At 35.9% G+C, this 18,608-nt stretch overlaps 5 protein-coding genes across 8 annotated transcripts in view; 2 read left to right on the top strand and 3 right to left on the bottom strand.

Annotated features, from left to right (window-relative positions):
• Nucleotides 1-359: 359 nt before the first annotated feature.
• On the bottom strand, nt 360-1,974 carry LOC143422631 (tetratricopeptide repeat protein 9C). Its single transcript, XM_076893427.1, has 2 exons — nt 988-1,974; nt 360-500 (listed from the first exon to the last, which is right to left on the bottom strand). Exon 1 carries the CDS (start codon nt 1,891-1,893, stop codon nt 1,024-1,026), a length of 870 nt encoding a protein of 289 aa, XP_076749542.1. The 5' UTR covers nt 1,894-1,974; the 3' UTR covers nt 360-500; nt 988-1,023.
• A 751-nt stretch (nt 1,975-2,725) lies between these two features.
• Prosalpha5 (proteasome alpha5 subunit) overlaps nt 2,726-18,608 on the top strand; it is a 104,638-nt gene continuing 88,755 nt past the window's right edge. Inside the window, exon 1 of the mRNA XM_076893429.1 lies at nt 2,726-2,735. The gene's annotated coding sequence lies outside the window, so the exon portion shown is untranslated. The remainder of the gene's footprint in view (nt 2,736-18,608) is intronic.
• LOC143422629 (retinol dehydrogenase 13) lies at nt 2,799-4,561 on the bottom strand. Its single transcript, XM_076893424.1, has 6 exons — nt 4,356-4,561; nt 4,023-4,188; nt 3,797-3,905; nt 3,334-3,648; nt 2,966-3,173; nt 2,799-2,901 (listed from the first exon to the last, which is right to left on the bottom strand). Exons 1-6 carry the CDS (start codon nt 4,430-4,432, stop codon nt 2,799-2,801), a joined length of 978 nt encoding a protein of 325 aa, XP_076749539.1. The 5' UTR covers nt 4,433-4,561.
• On the top strand, nt 5,038-6,748 carry LOC143422630 (regulator of microtubule dynamics protein 1). Of its 2 annotated transcripts, none has more exons than XM_076893426.1 (4): nt 5,038-5,080; nt 5,556-5,753; nt 5,829-6,077; nt 6,352-6,748. In XM_076893426.1, exons 2-4 carry the CDS (start codon nt 5,613-5,615, stop codon nt 6,697-6,699), a joined length of 738 nt encoding a protein of 245 aa, XP_076749541.1. In that variant the 5' UTR covers nt 5,038-5,080; nt 5,556-5,612; the 3' UTR covers nt 6,700-6,748. The 2 variants fall into 2 exon arrangements, with proteins under 2 accessions (XP_076749541.1, XP_076749540.1); XM_076893425.1 differs by lacking the exon at nt 5,038-5,080 and adding an exon at nt 5,088-5,328.
• The window catches only part of LOC143422627 (protein Wnt-7b), an 84,361-nt gene continuing 75,186 nt past the window's right edge, over nt 9,434-18,608 (bottom strand). For 2 of the 3 annotated variants that reach the window (XM_076893422.1, XM_076893419.1), the window contains exons 3-8: nt 13,429-13,543; nt 13,003-13,074; nt 12,770-12,857; nt 10,778-10,957; nt 9,933-10,248; nt 9,434-9,684 (exon numbers count right to left, since the gene is read on the bottom strand). In XM_076893422.1, coding sequence (XP_076749537.1) covers nt 9,533-9,684; nt 9,933-10,248; nt 10,778-10,957; nt 12,770-12,857; nt 13,003-13,074; nt 13,429-13,543 — 923 coding nt within the window. In that variant the 3' untranslated portion in view covers nt 9,434-9,532. The remainder of the gene's footprint in view (nt 9,685-9,932; nt 10,249-10,777; nt 10,958-12,769; nt 12,858-13,002; nt 13,075-13,428; nt 13,544-18,608) is intronic. The other variant, XM_076893421.1, reaches the window with a different exon arrangement.

Below are 18,608 nucleotides of genomic sequence, written 5' to 3'. Positions count from 1 at the left end.
TTTTATATATTTCCTTATAATACAAGTGAGAAAAATATTGCTAAAGGTTTTATATTCAAATATATTAATATGGGAATAACATAATTTTATGGTGGTGGTTCAAAATACAAAGATTATCACAGTTCTTGATCACTTTTACTCTGATTCAAAAACAGAAACATCTAGGTGCATTCTATAAATATATTTATATAGTTCCACACCTTTGTTAAATAGAAATAACAATTTCTATTGTAATAATTAACAAACTATTTGTAATTTTATTTAACTTGTGAAACTTATTGTTATATTTCAAAATAGTATTTATATGGTTCTTTCCTTAAAACAATTGTAGGATCAGTAATGTTCTACTTGAGAAGAGTGCCATTACATACATTTCAAAGTATATAACTTCTGCACTAAGCTAATTTACTGTATTTTTAAATTATAGTGACTGAATAAATTTTTCACACTAATTATCACATATTCTTGTATTTAAACGTCCAATTAATTTGATAGTAGGACTGTAATTGTTAAAGATAATTTCTTCTCTGTATGCATATTTTTTAATAAATTGAACTTAATGTAAAAGTGATTTGTGGTTTATATGCAATTATTGAATTATAAAATACAAGAAGAAGAAGGTACATAGAAAAATAATTTTTTTACAAATTTTATTTGAAATTAATGTCTGTTATATGTTTGTTATGTAACTTCTAAATACGGGCCAAAAAAAATATCAATTTAAAACAAATGCTAGTTTCAAAAAGTAAATTGTTTAACATAAACTCCTATTTGTTTATCATGTATAATTACCAACAAATTTGCAATATATTTTAAGAACTTAATTGTAACTTAATATTGACATGAATACATATATATAATTGTGTAGTTACATATTGTAACAAACTTTTCTTCAGTATAATATACGAATATTAAACTGTACTTATGATGTACACTGTTATGAATGGAAATAAATGCTTATTTTTTTATTTATAAAATGAGAAATACCTTATAACTTTCCTTAGTCCTCGACAGGATCATATTTTATGCTTTGAACATCCTCCTCACCATACATTCAAATTTTTGATTCGCCTCTTGTAATTTTCCATTATATATTAAAAATTGGTCTTTTATCGTTTGATTATGTGGTTCTAAGTTGGCAGCCTTTTTAAGATCAGCAACAGCTTTCTCCAAATCTTTTAAATTTCCGTGTGCCACCCCCCTTCTATACAATGCTTTAACATTGTTATCCTCTTTATTTAAGATTTTATTACACAAAGATACCGCGTGCTCGTAATTCTTACGATTCAACTGGCATCCGGCCATATTATTGTATAGTACAAGCCGCAAATTGTTAATGTTATTTTCTAATTCTCTGTTTAACTCCAAATCTTGTATTGGTTCTAATGTTATAAGAATTTTACAGGCTTTGCTAAATCTATGAAATGCATCTATACATCTGCAATCCTTGTATAAAATCACGCCGGCTTCTTTGTATTTCAATGCTACTGCATATTTCTCTTCCGGTGTCCATTCCCAAATCGGATCGTGAGGGTGCATTTTAATTAACGTTATCTCAAACTCGATCACTAAACATTCGTGAATGTCTTCCAACAGAATGTTTATTGTAATCAAACTTTTTTCTAAAATCATCATCATTTGAACTGCTCTTTCTACTTGACGGTCTACTTCGCAGTTTGCTTCCCCAATAATTAATGTTTTCTTACTTATGCCATCAAGAATTTCAGAGTTGAATTTTCGTTTCAAGTCCTGTACAGACGTGTTGACAACATCTATATTTTCAATAACCACTTCACAACTGGCACGTTCGGTCGGCTTTTTAGAAAATATTCCAGGCTTCATTATATGTTTCTTCACCACTTTATCCGCCGATTCCCACGTTTCAAGTAACATCGTTTTACTTTATTCAATGCTGCCTGTATACAATGGTAAACACTAATGCGTGTTTCGATTCGTGTTAGCGAACGCTGCGACGTGTTTCGTATTACATTATCGTGAAGTATTTATATTAATAAGTACACACGCACATACACTTTTACATAGATAAAACGTTATATCCAGCAAAGACAATAATTACTTATAGCATTGTCATTACTTTAACCCCGCAACAAAGAAAGTATATCCTGAGTGTGACTCGCGTCGAATGTCAGGTAAACTAAACTATACATGTAGACAACTGTTTGTATCGAAAAGAAAGAGAAAATACATTTTAAAGAATATACGAATTGAAATTCCATGAAAATAATATTAAAGATAATAAAAGAAATATATTTAAACCATTTGTCGTGGTAATTGTTGGTCCTTCGATATCTGATTTGAACTGCGCAGTAGCTGGCGCGCAACATATTTGAACTATTCTTCAGTGTCGACATTGGTAACCGCGCGGTACGTGGATTTTTATAAACGTGTGATTAATTTGTATTAAGAAATTGATAATTTCATCTGTTTACGTGTTTTTGTAATTCGAGTGAACCTGTGAAACGAGTGAACCTGTTGGAAAGTCTTTTGGTAAGTTTTTCTTAAGTAAAAAAGTATTTATTTTCTCTTCCAAGGTTATCGGGATCGAATCGCTCGTTTTTATTACTTCTCTTATTGCACGTATGTCAGATATATCTCTTCGTCTCTATAATAGGAAAAATAAATGTAGAATAGCAAAAATATACTAGGCTGACGAATATTTACGAATGGTAAATAAATATAATAATAATGACCAAGTTCCATTAAGCAATTTTGTTGTTTAAACAATAAATAATTTTAATATTGCTAGTGACGAGATAAATTCTTATATTCGTATCAATTTATACATAATTCAATTTAGTCCATTTTTCACTGACTGCCCATAGCCATTTTGCAAGTTTATCATCTTGGGCTTCACCAGAAACTTCTCTTATCTTATTATTACTGTAACAAAAGATGTTTAACATTAAATTTATTATTATATTTAATTACCTGTAGTAAAACTTACACCAGATATGCTCCGGTCACATCTGCCAAAGATGGATCTATCGCAGCAAATAAAACTGGTTGCGCTCCCTTTGTCGGTGACTTAACAAATAGCCACATCAATGAATTTACAAGTAATCTACCTAAATAGTATTGGTAAATTCCCATGTGTCGCGTTATGTCTGTTCTTACCACACCTGGGTGTACTGCGTTTACTGTAACACCAGTTCCTGAAAAATAAGAAAAAAATATATGTTGGCTAATAGTATTATGTATTATATATTACCAATTAAAAATTTTGAAACTTTATTTAGGTAAAGTTCTAATAGAGATAGCTAGTCGTACATCTACCAAAAATTATAGTTTTGATTTATGCAAAGGCAAGCATACCTTTTAATTTGTTTGCCAATTCCCTTGTAAATAAAACATTAGCTAGTTTACTCTGGGCATATGCTGCACCAGGATCATAAGTTTTATCACTGTTTAAGTCTTTTAACTTAATTTTGCCACGTTTGTGTGCGCTACTAGAAAGATTTATGATCCTTGATGGCGCAGAATCTTTCAATACATCTAGCAATAAATTTGTTAGTAGAAAGTGTCCTAGATGGTTTACACCAAGTTGCAATTCAATTCCTTCTGCAGTATGGCTTTTGGGACATCTCATTACTCCAGCATTATTTATAAGGAGATGAAGCTTATTATATTCTAAAATAGAAATTAAAAACCTGAATTCAATATTTAATATTTTAATACACTTTAAATTTATATATCTGTTTGCTATTAAGTGACAGATATATAAAAAAGTATTTTACTTAATTTCATTTTATAATCTATTGTAAAATATTATATATACCCTTTTTAAACTGATCTACAAATGCACGTATACTTTCTTGAGATGCTAGATCGCATTTTCTACAATAAATATATTTATTCTGAGTCTCAATTACTATTTCACGACGTGCCTAAAAGAGAAAGGAATCTTCAATTAGAATAAGTATGAACATTGTTCACTTATTGAATAAAATTATTATCAGCACTTTAGAATACTTCATATGCAACGTTAATAGTAGTATTAATACAATTTCACATTTGTCCATATCTCTGCAAGCCATTATAACTTTAGCTTCTCGTTTGGCTAAGTCACGTGTTACTTCTTTACCAATTCCAGTATTTGCTCCTGTTACAATAGCTATTTTATTTGTTAATTTGTCAGGCACTTCATACATATTCCCACTGAAGTAATCTCTAAAAATAACAAAACGCATGGAACTATCTATTTGAAGAAAAATTTTACATCTATCTTAGACCTTTTATATACTTAATTAAAATTTACAAAAAGGCCAAAAACAAACTAGCATAGAGTATCATAAAAAAAAAATAATATTTTGATTAAGGAAATGTAAGTGCATTACTTCATTAAGTAACCTCCACCAACGGTAGCTATTCCCGTTGTATAATAATAAAAAGGTTTCGGAATAGAGAATTTCATATTCACAGATGTAATAATAATGCAACAGTAAAGGTTATTATAGATATTTAACAGGATCTTAGCATAGAACACTGTAGAAATCTGTTTTTTATAAAAACTCAAGACTTTCGTTTATCCTATGGTACACGTGCGCATCTACCTATATAATCATATGAATAATAAAACTGAATTTACAGTAATTCTAGTGAAACAAGTTTGTAACAAACTTTAGATAATAAGTAGATTGAAGTATGTTCTTTTACTTTTTATCAATATTCAAAACACGTTATTAATAAACGAAAGCAAATTTATACATGCTACATGGAAATGTACCTTTCGTTTTTTGCGTGCACATGTATGCATACATTTTAGTCCTCATGAGAATGAAAAAAGCTGTGTAAAAATTTTAATTCAAAAAAAATTTTAATCAACATATTTCGGTTTATTATAATTTTGCAGCAGTTTACAGTAGTGTATAGATATTTCTTTATAACAAATTTCTAAAGTTAAATGACGAATAATACATTTAAACATGTACATATATGTACATTTATTAATGCTATTAAATAGTTTATAAACTAAGGATTTTTAAAATATACAAATTATCCGTACGATAGATCAAATCGAAAATATCGACTATTTAATATCGATATTTGTCAGTGCATATTGGTAAATTCTGTTTGTTATGTTACGGCGCATCTACCTATAAACTATACTTTCAATCTGACGTGGAACTTTTATATTTATTCATAAAGTTCTAAAAAGCTGTTTATTAATTAAATTAGTGCATAAATATTTTATATTTTTCTGTAGATACATAATTTAATATGTCGTTACGGAAAATATTGTCTGTTGTTAACGATACAAAAATATTGCAAAGAACGTTTGTTCATAGAAGTTTCCAATTTGCTCGAAAGGTTTGCAATCATATTTAACTCTGAATTTATCTTTTATTAATTTTTCTTTATGTGGCATGTGATACTTAGAACTCATCAATATTCAAAGAAATGTTCTATTTTAAGTCACAATTGTAATTTCGTAATTTGACCATTTTTTTACAAATTATAAGTGCATTGAATGAATGTCATAATTTCTTATAAAATTTAATGATATTCCAAAATATTTAATTAGCTTATGTTATCAGAGAAACAATCATCATACGTTCACATCAAAATTCTTTACTCTATCGTCATTTACTGCTATGGGTATGTGGGGCCTAACAAAAAAAAAAGGTGAAAATGATATGGTTATAACTACTAAAGAAGTTTTAGTAGCTAAAGCCGATGCTTTATACGAGCAAGAACAATACCAGGAAATTTATAATCTTTTAACAAATTACAAAGTAATTATATAGTCTTTGTTAATTTAAATGAGCATATATATGTAAGAAAGGTTGTAGTACCACTAATTATTATAGGATAGTGGAGATATTGAAATCATATGGCGTTTGTGTAGAGCAATGTATAATATGTCTAAAACAGCTAGTGAAGTTGATGCGAAGAAACTGATCTCTGATGCTTATAATTTAATATTTGATGCTCTCAAACTAAATGAGGATCATTGGGCAGCACATAAGTGGGCATCAATTCTTCTTAATTCAAAGACTCTTTACGAAGGAATAAAATCCCAAATAAAAGAATCTTATAATATCAAGAAACATATGCTGGTACATTTAATGTTATATCTATTAGGTCATAAAATAGATATGAAATGTTTATTTGTTATATGATTTAAATGAGTATACTTTTATTTCCAGTTAATATATTACAGATATATATTAGTTAGAAATGAAAGTATACTGATTTGAATCACATAGCAGATGAACAGTACATACGTTTATTAAATGAACATTTCATATGTTATGACCTAATTCAATTAATATTTTATTCAATAATATGTAGTACAGTAAAAAGTTATATACTGTCTGTGCAACATTGCAGAGAGCAATAGAATTAAATCCAAAGGAACCAACGCTTATGTATATGCTTGGTTCTTGGTGCTATCAAGTTGCCGATTTAACATGGTATCAACGAAAAATTGCATCTATAATATTTGGGCAACCACCAACTTCATCCTTCGAGGAAGCTTTAAAATATTTTGAAAATGCAGAAAAAATTGATCCTAACTTCTATAGTCATAATTTATTGATGTTGGGAAAAACTTACTTAAAGTTAAATCAGAAGGATCTAGCTTTAAAATATTTAAAAATGACTGTTGAATATCCTGCAAAAAATGAAGATGACCGTAATGCTAAACAAGAAGCACAAAAATTGTTGAAGCAACTTTAACAAAAGGCAAAGAAATGAAAAATTTTCATTTATATCACAACCAATTACAACATATATTACTGCATTTTAAATTTTGAAAGACATTTTAATTAAAATGGTAAAATAAATTTTGCAATTAATGTAAATGATCATTTGATCAGCACAACTTGTTTAGAGTAATATTTTTTTACACTGATATTATATTAAGTATATATATATACAATAACAAATGCATAATAATGAACATAAATGTATGTTTTTATACTGAAGACAAATAGTTGGTTTATAATGTTTTCTGGAGATTATTACATTATTTTAAGAAATACAAATGCAACATAAGTAATGCAATTTTAATTATTCCAAGATGTGTATGGAAGGTGTATTTGAAGACTGGCATATATTTTACAAAACTTTGTTATACTAATTTTACATATCTACCTTATATCAATGTATGAAATATATCTTGTATATTTGTACAATTTGAGTGATTCTTATTAGATTTAAGAATATCCATCAATTGTACCTTGTGCAATTTTCATAAAAATTGTACACAGAGTACAATTCGTTAATTTCTATTACCATTTCCTAGTACAATTTAACTAAATAGCTACTACATTAAGTTAGTTGATACTATTCACAATTTAATGATCTTTTAGAACAGTATCACTAGTAACTACGATTACACAATAATAATGTTCACGAATAATAAATTTATCGATCGACAAACTCTTCTTGGTCATCGTCTATTTGCATCAGATCATGTTCCTTACGATTAACATACCGGCGACGCCTCGCCTGCAATTGTATTTCTGCCAGTCTCTGGAGATGTGGTTGCGCTTGAACATTGTGTGTTATCGGATGATTTCTCCCCAAGTGATTCAACAGAACGTTGCGATGTACAACAAAATGCGTTCTGTGCATGCCGCACGGGCAAAAGCTGTAGAGTACAACGTGATTTGGGGGCACTGGTAACTGATGTGATTGCGCGATCCGAAACAGTGAAGGGCCGTACGGACAAGGATTTGGCGGGACTGGAACCATTGCTGATATTCGATTGTAAAGTACAATCTGAAACAAAAGAAGCAATTGCAATAAAGTATTGAATAAAACAGAACACTCGGCCGTAGAATGTTAGTAACGTAGCAAATAATGTAGAAAAGCGATTCTTACAACTCCAAGCGTAGTCAAGGTGTCTGCTGCTGTGTAACGCTCCGATACGCACTGCTCCGCGTTTGCTCCGAAAATAATAGTTTTGGGTAGTTCACGATCTTATATAGTCCCCAAGTTTGTCTTATTGTTACCAATGACGTGTCCATCATTGCTAGTGTTTAAAAGCTTATTCTACGCTTACCTGGGTCACGCGCCCTTCTTACCCTAGATACCTGGTCGAGCGAAGGTACCTGGCTCACTTCCATTGATCTGTTTGTTTTTGAGAATGCTATGCAATGGATGCATAGGTCGATTTACATGACGTACATCACGTATCCCTTCGTGTTCGATTCCCTGGTTGCAGGGAACACGGAAATACGGAAGTTGGTGAATGATGACGGCGATGGCCGAGAGTAATGCGATCCCAATTTATTAGTCGCCGAGTAAAAAGCGATATAGACAATACACTTGCTTACATATCTAAAGTTTCGCTCTTTAATAAATAATAATTTACGTGTTACTTCTATCTAAGCCTGGATACCACTGGGCTATTAGAACAGTAATCGTCTCGAGCGGTAGTTTATACGTGTATGCACTGATAGGAGTTCGTTAACGTTTATAACTATCTTACGTGCTATACGGAGTATATCGTCTACATATATTTAAACGGATCATATACTTTATACAGAATTATGTACTGAAACGTTGAACGATACGTTGATCATCGCTTTGTTATCTCTTATCGTGTTATTGCCACGTACGTACGTTAATTGTAATCGTTGAATTCGGTACAATGAATATTCGATTATTGTGTATCGTGTATCGTTGTGACGTTTTAAAAGGTGGGTTGTTAACATCGTTTTGATTGCGAGTATTTGCCTCTAAAGAAGGACAGCTTAGGAGGGTAAAGATAACGAATCACGAATCGCTTTTAGGGAAACCCAAATAGAGAATATAGCTTAAGATTTGCGTTTCTTCCAGTTTAAAAGAATGAATCATATGGTAGGGATGACGGAACCATTAAGTACTTACTACAAGTATACTTTAGCTTTTTAATAAACAATGCATAGGTAAATGATGAATCACCAACTGTTGTGTCCGATGAAAGCAGTTGAAACGATTTAGTTTTGCAAAGTGCTGGAAAAGTAATTGGTTCATCCATATTTTCTTTTGAGTAACACGTATATAATAAGTTCCTCCAATCTATCGAAGCTACATTTTATCAAATATTTCGCTGGTCGTCACAGATCGTTCGGTTTTTACTATCTAGTATCATGAGTATGTACTTTACAGACGAAATACTGCCTCTACAATTACATACAGTATTATCATTCGTCACGTTAAAGAACGTGAATCTTTACGAAACGTCTCAGAATATGATTCGATCTTGTATCTACAGGATGGACAATTTTTCGTTTCATTAAATGAAACAATTTATTAATTTTGCTGTTGTATGAATAGCTTGTAACATTTCATGTTGTCCAGCCTGTACATACATCGGCATAAATGTGTAAGTCGATTAAATAAAGCAGAAGGAACGCGTTGACGATGATCGTTACTCGATTGCGCTCGTCAATTATGGAGAAACGTTAGTTCTCGAAATTACGCTGATTTATCGATGTCGAGTAGTTCTCTTCGCCGCTTGTTAGATCTACTAAATATTTACATAAATCACGTCGCCGAGGTTACAAGCACGTTCGAACGTTTATTTGCACGTGTACTCCTCGGTGCGCTCGGTGCACGTTTCACAATGCACACGGCAGCACCACTGAAATTTGCATCTGCACTGCCACGTTCTCGTGAATTGGTGCGTGTTGTAGCCACGTCCGCAGCACATCAGATCACACCCGTCTGTACCTGAAAAGTTAGCCAGTTTTAATGGTCGACGTCGGACAATAGGAAAGGTGAAGGATTTCGCGACGCGGTACAATGGCTGACGGTTTTAAGGGTCGTTTCGTTGTAATGAAAAGGAGGACGCGGATTAGCGTCTGTCTTTCAGGTCTCTTCCGTTTTAATTCAAAGGCTGAACTTTGCTTTTTTCGACAGAACGAAAGATGCAGAATATGAAGCGTGCAGGTTTTTTAAGTATGATTATTTAAATTTACCTTTACTGGTACGATTACAATATCTGCCTTGCGTTCCCAGACTGCCTTGCGCCAAATCCGGCTCGCAGTAATTCGGGGATGGTTGGAGAAAAACGAGCTCGCTTCTCTTCGGAATTCTTTTTTGCCCAACGCTCGAACCACCGAGCGATTTCGTTCTTTTCAATACCAAATGCGGCCTCCTCGGTTTGTTGGCTTTCTTTGGGGGTTGTCGGTCGTGCCGCGACTTTCCTACGTCGTTTGGTTTCCCTTGAGTTTTCGCATCGTTTCCCAAAATTGGCACCATTTCAGCCGATGTCGGGTGCAACACGTCTAGACTCTGTACGTGAAACAGTCTTGTTATCTTCAGAAAGATCTTTTTAAAGATAGTGAATGAACATTAAAATGTAATAGCGTAGTGAGTCGTAGAAAAGGTTACAGCGTACAAGGTGAAAAAATTGAAATTAACACTGGAAACATAACATTACTTTGCAGACCCAGTCATTAATCGCTTAACGAGCTTAACAAGCTATTTTCCGCGTTTACATTTCTGCGGATAATTTTTTCCTGCCACGTATTACAGGCACGCATTATTTCTTTGCACACATGCAACCCGGTGAAAAAGTACGAGCGTATAATTTAAGTACACTGCTGCTCAAAAGTATGAGAACACGAAACTATCGACATGAAATTCTCGATTCACGTTCTACCGTTTGTTGAACAGTCACTACAACTAAACAACCGTTCTCATCGTTTTGACTGGCAATGTATGCACCGATACAAGCACGTTGCACTACGATCTTGAGTAACACGATCGTTCCCTGCGTCGTTTGTAGTTAGTAACGTTGACCCACTTTTATGGAAATTACCTGCATCGTCGGGGGTGGCGGCGGCGTAATCGCAATGACGGGTCTGGCTCTGTAATACTTTTTCATCAGAGCATCGCCGATCTGACGAAAACTAGGCAAGGTTCGCCAGCAGGTTCTCACGGTGCAAGAGCCGGACACGCCGTGACATTTGCATTCCGTTTGCAACAGTGCTTTAACTATCTGCAAAGGAACAATATTTACATAATCTGTCGGGAAATCGTGCCATTTATTGCAATGTAATTTTCCATCTTCATTTTTCATCGTACGTTAGCAATCTGTCGAGTGTAATCGACGTCAATTGTTCGATCGTAAACCTCATTAAGCGACTCTGTGTGTGTGTGTGTGTGTCTAGTACTATGAACGGTTAAAGAGTTATAATATTAGCCACTGCTGTTGCTAACGAGAAATTCGTCAAATGGAAATTTTCAGAAAGCTCAAGAATTACTTAGCGAAAAGGGTGTTCACAAATGCGTTTGAAAGAAATTTTTTGAGTTGGAAACAACATAATTATCCTACGAAATGTATCGGCGCGATCGTCGTGCGGTTCGAAACGCGAGTTTCTCCATCTCTTCGCTCATTGTGCGTCAGGCTGTGTGCTCAGGAAACTGGTTTACATTTCGAATTATCGTGAGCCGCGAAGGGGCGGGGGCAGCGGTGGGTTGGAAAAAAATGGTCCAGGGCATAAAGTATGCGGTGCGGCGAGGCGATCGACGTTAAGAATAAATCGTTAGCCAGACGCGTCTATACGCGCGTGCACAGATCGCACGTGCACGTGAGGGCAGCCCCGACGATATACGCGCGTTTTTATTGCCGGCTCGATAATAAAGCCCATCGAGGAAGAGGAAAGCTCCGAGAACTTTCCCCAATTAAGTCGCCGTCATTTCTGCCACCTACCTGCACTGCAGCGTGAACCTTTCTCACAATGAACATTTGTTTCGGTGGTCGACTCTATTCGATTTCTCAATTACGGTATTCCCCAGTTTCGAAGTAATTCATTTCGAACTCCAGAAAATAGAATGGTTTCGTTTATGGCTGTCGAAGCAATGGGAATATTTTTGGGTTACTTTAAGATTGAGAGAGAAAAGCTTTGTGAATTCGATCGTGTATTGTAGGAAGTTATTGTAGGAAGGCTCTGAAGTAATTTTTGTTGATATTATTAATAATTTTGCGTTGACGAACTTCAGTTAATGTACTTCTGAATTAACTTTTTTGTTTAGATTCAGCGAAAAAATTCACTCTCAGGACATGGAACGTTGATTTCATATCGAAAGGATCGATTGCAGGGCCTCTACGTTGATTCGACATTTTCTGCTTCATTTGGTGAGTACTACAAGCCCTAAAGTACTAAATCTCGTCTCAGTTCTTAGTAATACAAATTATAAGATATTTTTTGAAAGCTTATAAATATAAAAAAGATATCTGGTACAAGTTCGTATCGTGTAGCGTGATGAAATGAACTGAACATAATTACGCGTATGACAAGTAAATGAAAAATGAAAGGTACTCGAAGGAAAAGCACGTGTTGCAAGTTTTATTGTCAGAATCGATAAAATCAATAATGCCTCCCATTTTCGCGACGGCGAACTATAATTTAGCGCGAAGAATTCCGTGATAGGGAACAGTTAAGCTATTATTAAAGACACCCCATATAAGTTCCAGGAATGAAGCCTGTATTTAGCAATTCTTAGCGGTCATTCGTACCCCTGTTCACGTATACCTGTTATTACCGAAAGTAATCGATTTATGGTGCAATTTAACGAAATCAATAGGTACAGAACGAGTCGCATTATGTATCGCGAAACGCTTTGTATGAAATTCAGGAGACGACGAAATTACTGTAGACAGGCACGGTTGCACACCCTTCTCTACCTGATTGGATTCAAAAATTTGTATAGCTGGTCGATTTCAATGGAACTCGGTAATAGCCAATTTATTGTTCGATTTCCAAGTTTTACGGTACAGTTACACCTATCTGTTAATGGTATTACTCACCTTTCGTCCAGCCTTGTTATTATGAAGGTTCATCAGGCTCCTCGCGTCACCCTCGACTTCCCTCGCGTCCAGAAACCTACGCGCGAACCTAACATTAAATTGTAATATTAAAATTCATGCGTGTATAACGACTGTCGTGACGTACGTCGTCATTGAGGTTTTACACGCACAACGCGACACGTGCAGAGGAAACTGTTTGGAAATTCGTTACTGATTAGATCAGTGATCTCTACCTCATTCCATATGTGACGTCCGCGCTGCAGCCACCCCATTCCCAGCCATTTGGTGGCAATTCCTTTTTCGTCCTGTAAAAGAAATAGTCAATTAAACGAGCTATATGTAAGAAATTAACGTTCTATGGCAAAGTCCAAATACAAGTAAAAAAGTACAAATACTCGAATAATTAAAACCTCAAATCTGGTCTCTACTGCATATAATTATCTGATACCTAATAATTATACCAAAGAATCTCAGTAAAACCGTTTTGCTACTCCTTCCGTACAATTACCCTTCGATCGACCACACTTCTCCATCACCCGTCAGTACATCAGATGCGAATTTGGATCGAGTCATTGAACACGTCTCGAGCACACGGCTAAGCTAGTGACCATCGTTTAACCGAGCAGAGGCGAAACACAAAAGCGGAGAGGAGAGTTTACCTTACGGTCGGTTCACAACCGCAGGCGGTGATGTTGCCCCTGCTGCAAGCTGCGGTCACGGCGTACGTTACACCCGCTGAACTTATCGCGTACGTGAAAGCTGCTTCCCTGCTTCCTGAAACAGATCAATGAGAAATTTCCTGTTAGCTCTAGCGTTAGAGCAGGTCTGGCCAGTTTCGTGCAGTGGGTAGGGGATGCGCATAGGGATTTCCAGGTATGAAAAAGCATGGCGCGGCGCGGGTATGCGACAGATAGGGTTACGATAGACGGAACCTCAACGGAACAATGCGGCGAAGAATGGGGATTTTCTGAAAGAAAGTGTTAATTGCCAGTGCGGTGCACCTGGACGGTACTCTTTTGTTGCCGGAACGCGGGCAGTTTCGTAATTTCCTTATTAAGGGTTGCTCTTAATGAGGCGCTAAATGTTCTCCTCAAAATATCCACGTTTACATAGTAACTTTTCAATTTGCTTTTGGGTAATTAAACAACTATTTCTCACTTGTTTCTCTACCAATTTATAAAAATACTTGAATACTAAAAATAAGGTTACTCGTGGACGGCGAGAAATTCTTCGATCTTTAAGATTTCAAATGAACTCTAGTAGTCAATTGTACGAGCTTTCCATACATGGTTATAACACAGTTCAATCATCGATAATTCTTGGATCAAGATATTTGTGGTACAAGACTTTTTGCCAAGGCGTAGATTTTTGGGGTTGCGTTACTCCCGCGTCGTTCTTCATCAGCAAAGGCAACGTGAATATTTTTTTTCACCGCGCGATTCAAAGGAGGCGCTTATTAAAATCCGAGGCTGCGCTTTCATCCGATTCGTCAGCGCGGCGCACGTTTTAATCCACGTCAACCGATCCGATCTACTTCATTTCGTCGACAAGCATGATACATCAACGGCGCAAGCCCACACTGTCCCCTGGCGTTTCCGTCACGCTAATTTACAACTATCCAACACACGTAGGGCTCGCGCGAAGCGCGAGCACAATTAATTACCCGCGGAGCTCTTTCAGCTCGTTTGCCATACTGAATGAGTTACCGCCGCGTTCCTTTCTTCTCTCGATGTTGCTCCTTTTTTTTCTTTTTCTCTCTCTCTCTCTCATTCTCTCCCCCGCCACCCTTCGCCGTCGCGCGTTCCTCGTTCCAGACACCTACGCGATGCTGCACCGCGTCCAAGTTGATTTCGCGTTCGCCTGGCAGCCATCAACCTCGGCCGACTTTAATTCGAACGTCAGCTTCGCCTTTTACCCGGACGCCTAATTATCGCGTGCAATAAAACAGGAAAAGCCGCTGGCTTCGGCTCCAAAGTATGCTTACACGATTCGACAACGCAATTTTCACGCCAGATCGAATTTTATCGTCGGCATTCATCTGTAACGTTTAATCTATGCTTTCGGATCTTTTCCCGTCATGTTTCAATTTGTCGATCGGGAGACATGCTCGCGATCGACCGACGAATAAAATTGATCGCGCGTTGGTGTATAAATTGTTTGCGTTGGGTACTTGTGGGACAAGTGTTAACGTCCCGTCAGTGTTAATACTTTCAAAGATCTTTCGATTCGAATGAACTTTCAGTTTTTGAATGTTGCTATAATCAATTAAATTTTTGCAACTGTTAAAAGAACAGTCCATTTACAATTATAAATATGTAATATTCAGGTCCCGTTCTTCCATTCCGTTGAAAACTATGTCAACGATTCAATCGCTTATGATACAATAAATCAAAGTTGGAATCACCACAAATTACCGCGTTGCAAATCGATCGTAAAAAGATGTTCCACTCAGACTTTGAATGATCATCAACCGTAACGCAATATTAGATGATGACTGCCTATTGCGACATAGCAGCAAAGTCGACCGTAAAACAATTTCGCTACGAGGCGAGAAATTTTTTCTCGCGAATTTCGAAATGGATTCTCACCTTTAACCCTCCTATTCGAACGAGCATACATCATCGCGTTGAGTAGACACATCGAGGGATTGAAAAGATCCGGTTAAGATCGTGTAATTATGGCGGATCTTCCTACACGCGGTTGTACGATAACGTTGCCCGATGTTTGTTATATCCACGGGATTATAATTCATAGTCACCGACACGTACTTATGCATATTGTGAAAGTGAATATACATGGTTATATACGTCATGATACCTGTTCATCAGAAAGGAAAATCATTGCAAGTAGCAACGGTTTCTGAAACGAGTCGAATCGCTTCGCATCTAAGTATGTGCTAAAGAATTCGATATTTAAAAGTATGAATTAAAAGTATGAAAATTCTGAAACTTCTTGAATAAGTTGAAAATTGTTCAACTCTTGAAGAGATTGATTTTCGCGTTTTATTAGCTTAAAGCTCCTTAACTTTTCTTAACTTTTGCTGGTTATAAATGTCGGTCGTATATTATAAAAGGTACCAACATATTATTTACTGTAGCATTTACGAATTAATTACTCACTTAATAGAATGTAAAACTAGATTAAGACATGCTTCGTAGGAAAATCTGCGTGTCCACCAATACTTTTTATAGCTACTGTATCTCTAGGGACCCTGATAAATTTTACTTTCGACGGTAACTCGTAGGTTTTATTCTCACCATCGACTGGACATGTACTCTCACAATGGTTTCGCGTCTCGTTGCTTTCATTTTCGCTGGCCATCGCAATCGAATGCAATCCGCGTAGCAATTACCTTGAAAGTCCCGCTAAGCGCTCGATTTCTTGTCCTCGGGGTCGAAATTGCTTCTGGACAAAAACTGGTAAAATATCGCGCATTCCGTCTGCCGCGTGCTTATTAGCTGGACACTTTCTTTGCCAGGCTGTGGTTCTTCATTTCGAGTTAATTATACTGCCTGCATATTTGGCAGAAGAACTGGTAGTAGTGGTTTGAAATAACGAATGGTAGCTTTTCTTTTTTATTGGAGATATTATATTGTTTACTGAAATATTTAAATTTGTGTGTATTTAGGATATTAAATAGCGAAGAAATTTTTTTAGAATATTGCACTAGTAGTTCGTTTAGTATCGTTAACAACTTGATTATTGAATTTATATTTGCTAATTTTTGACGGCATTTTTATCTCTGATTTCATGCTTATTTTAGTCTAGAATTTTATATATAATTAAATAAATTTAAATAAATTAGTATATGTGAATTATATTGATACAGTAGCTTTGGATAAGGATATAAGTGACTTGCGCGCTTGGTGATTTCAACGCCCGCACAAGCGACTAACAGTGCGAACTCTCGAGTAGCAGTCGAGTTTAAACACTTTTTTAATATCTTTTCACAATCAAAACATACTCAAAACATATCTATGTCTTTTCCATGATACGAAGAAATTAAAAAGTACACATAAATTCAGTTGCTAATCTAATAAATCTCATAATTTCAAAATACATTTAATTCGGATACTTTGCTTGCGTAATTTAAATTACGTGACGTATATATCGTTATAAATTAAACTCGCCATTGAATACATGCGTCTTCCGGTACATATACATATCGTATCAGAGAAATAAATTTCAGGTGTAAGATCTTAACGATCCCGGCCGGAATAGAATAGAAATTATGACAGGATAGAATATAAGCGTTGTCAGCGAGCCTTATGAAACTACATGACACATACTTCTACAGAGATGAAAACATCTATTTGGAACGTATGAATAATTCATGTCTGGTAATAATGTAAAAACGTTTGCTCGATGATAGATATGAGTACATATTATACGTATCCTTATTTTATGCGTGACCAGGGCATAACAGGAGTATATTTGAATTCAATTTAATATGTTTATTTTATCAATGTAAATTGCTTTAGTTACGTTTCACATTTCGGCGTTTAACCTTAGATTTGAATATTACACGGTGTCACACTTGTAGTAGCTAATCAAATTAATACATGTATAAACTGTGGAGCAGGAACAAGTGGATAACAGGTTTAGCTGATTGATACAAGACACATTTATTTATGTCGAACTCCTTTACGCGAACTTATTATCGATCAATGAATTTAGATATTATAATATAAAGTGGACAATCCACACTTCCCATTTCTTATTTTGTACGACAACATCAATCTTCATAAATATAAAACTATTGCCACATACTCGTACATTCAACGGTTTCTTAATTAAATTTTATATATCACTTCTCGGATGTCGCCTCTAAGGGGACTTCAGCATTGATTAGCGATCACGGTGGTTAAACTTAATCGACCGCAGCTTTTTAGGAAATGCACGTCTCCCTGAAGTTTTCTATTTCAATAATGAAAATTTTCTATTGCCAACGCTCGCGAAGGAGCCGAGTGCAAAGGGTTAATACAAACCTCCAGGGAGAAACTTAGAGAGTTCCATTAATTAACACGTCCCCCAGGTCGGTTTTACCTGTTCGCGCGAAAATGACGCGGTTCGAGACACGTACGTCCAGGACTGTTAAGTAGATGAAGTACATCGCGTGCGAGCAACCTACGCGGCCGTGCACGAACCGCCCTTTAATACTCTTATTGTCGGGAAACGGGCCGTTCGGCCTCATCCTCGCCTCTCTGATCGTCGATAGACGAAGAAGAAGAAAAGAAGACTCGAATGCGTTCACACTGGGCGCCATGATCGTCCGGGTAACTCGTAGTCACGGGTTATAGCGCGGCTGAGATCCGTATCTCTTCGCGATCGGCTCGTTGATTTATAAGACGGCAACGAGCAGATCGGTATCTGCCGCTCGTTCCCGCGTGTCCCTGTGCATCCAATTTATGTAGCACGCGACATCGAGTCGAAAACGCATCGGAGGATTCGTGTTTGCTGGAATTACTGTAACACACGTTCCACGTTAGGAATGTTGTTTTTTTCTCCGTTCGATTTTCGTTTGGAGAAAGCGATGCTCTACAGTGGTCTGGTTTTATTATTTTTTTATTATAGTCTTGTTTCGCCTTGCGAAATTATTTCTTGCAATTTCTATCGCGCGTCAAGTCGAAGCTAAGGTTTAAGGATACGTGTTGCAGCGACTACGTTAAAGGAAGATAGTGTTACAGTGCGACAGTATCGACTACTGTTCGTCGTTAAGAGCAAGATTACTTATGTACACTAGCGTCGTAATGTTGTAACCAACGGTTTCGAGGATCGTTTCACCACGTGCGTGGCGTCGATTTATCAAGCAGCCAGTCGTTTTTCCGCGAGCGGACGT

This window comes from Xylocopa sonorina, chromosome 4 (assembly GCF_050948175.1).
Source record: "Xylocopa sonorina isolate GNS202 chromosome 4, iyXylSono1_principal, whole genome shotgun sequence".
NCBI lineage: Eukaryota > Metazoa > Arthropoda > Insecta > Hymenoptera > Apidae > Xylocopa > Xylocopa sonorina.
The sequence above is the reverse complement of the archived record's forward strand: the minus strand, read 5'-3'. Positions and strand labels throughout refer to the sequence as shown.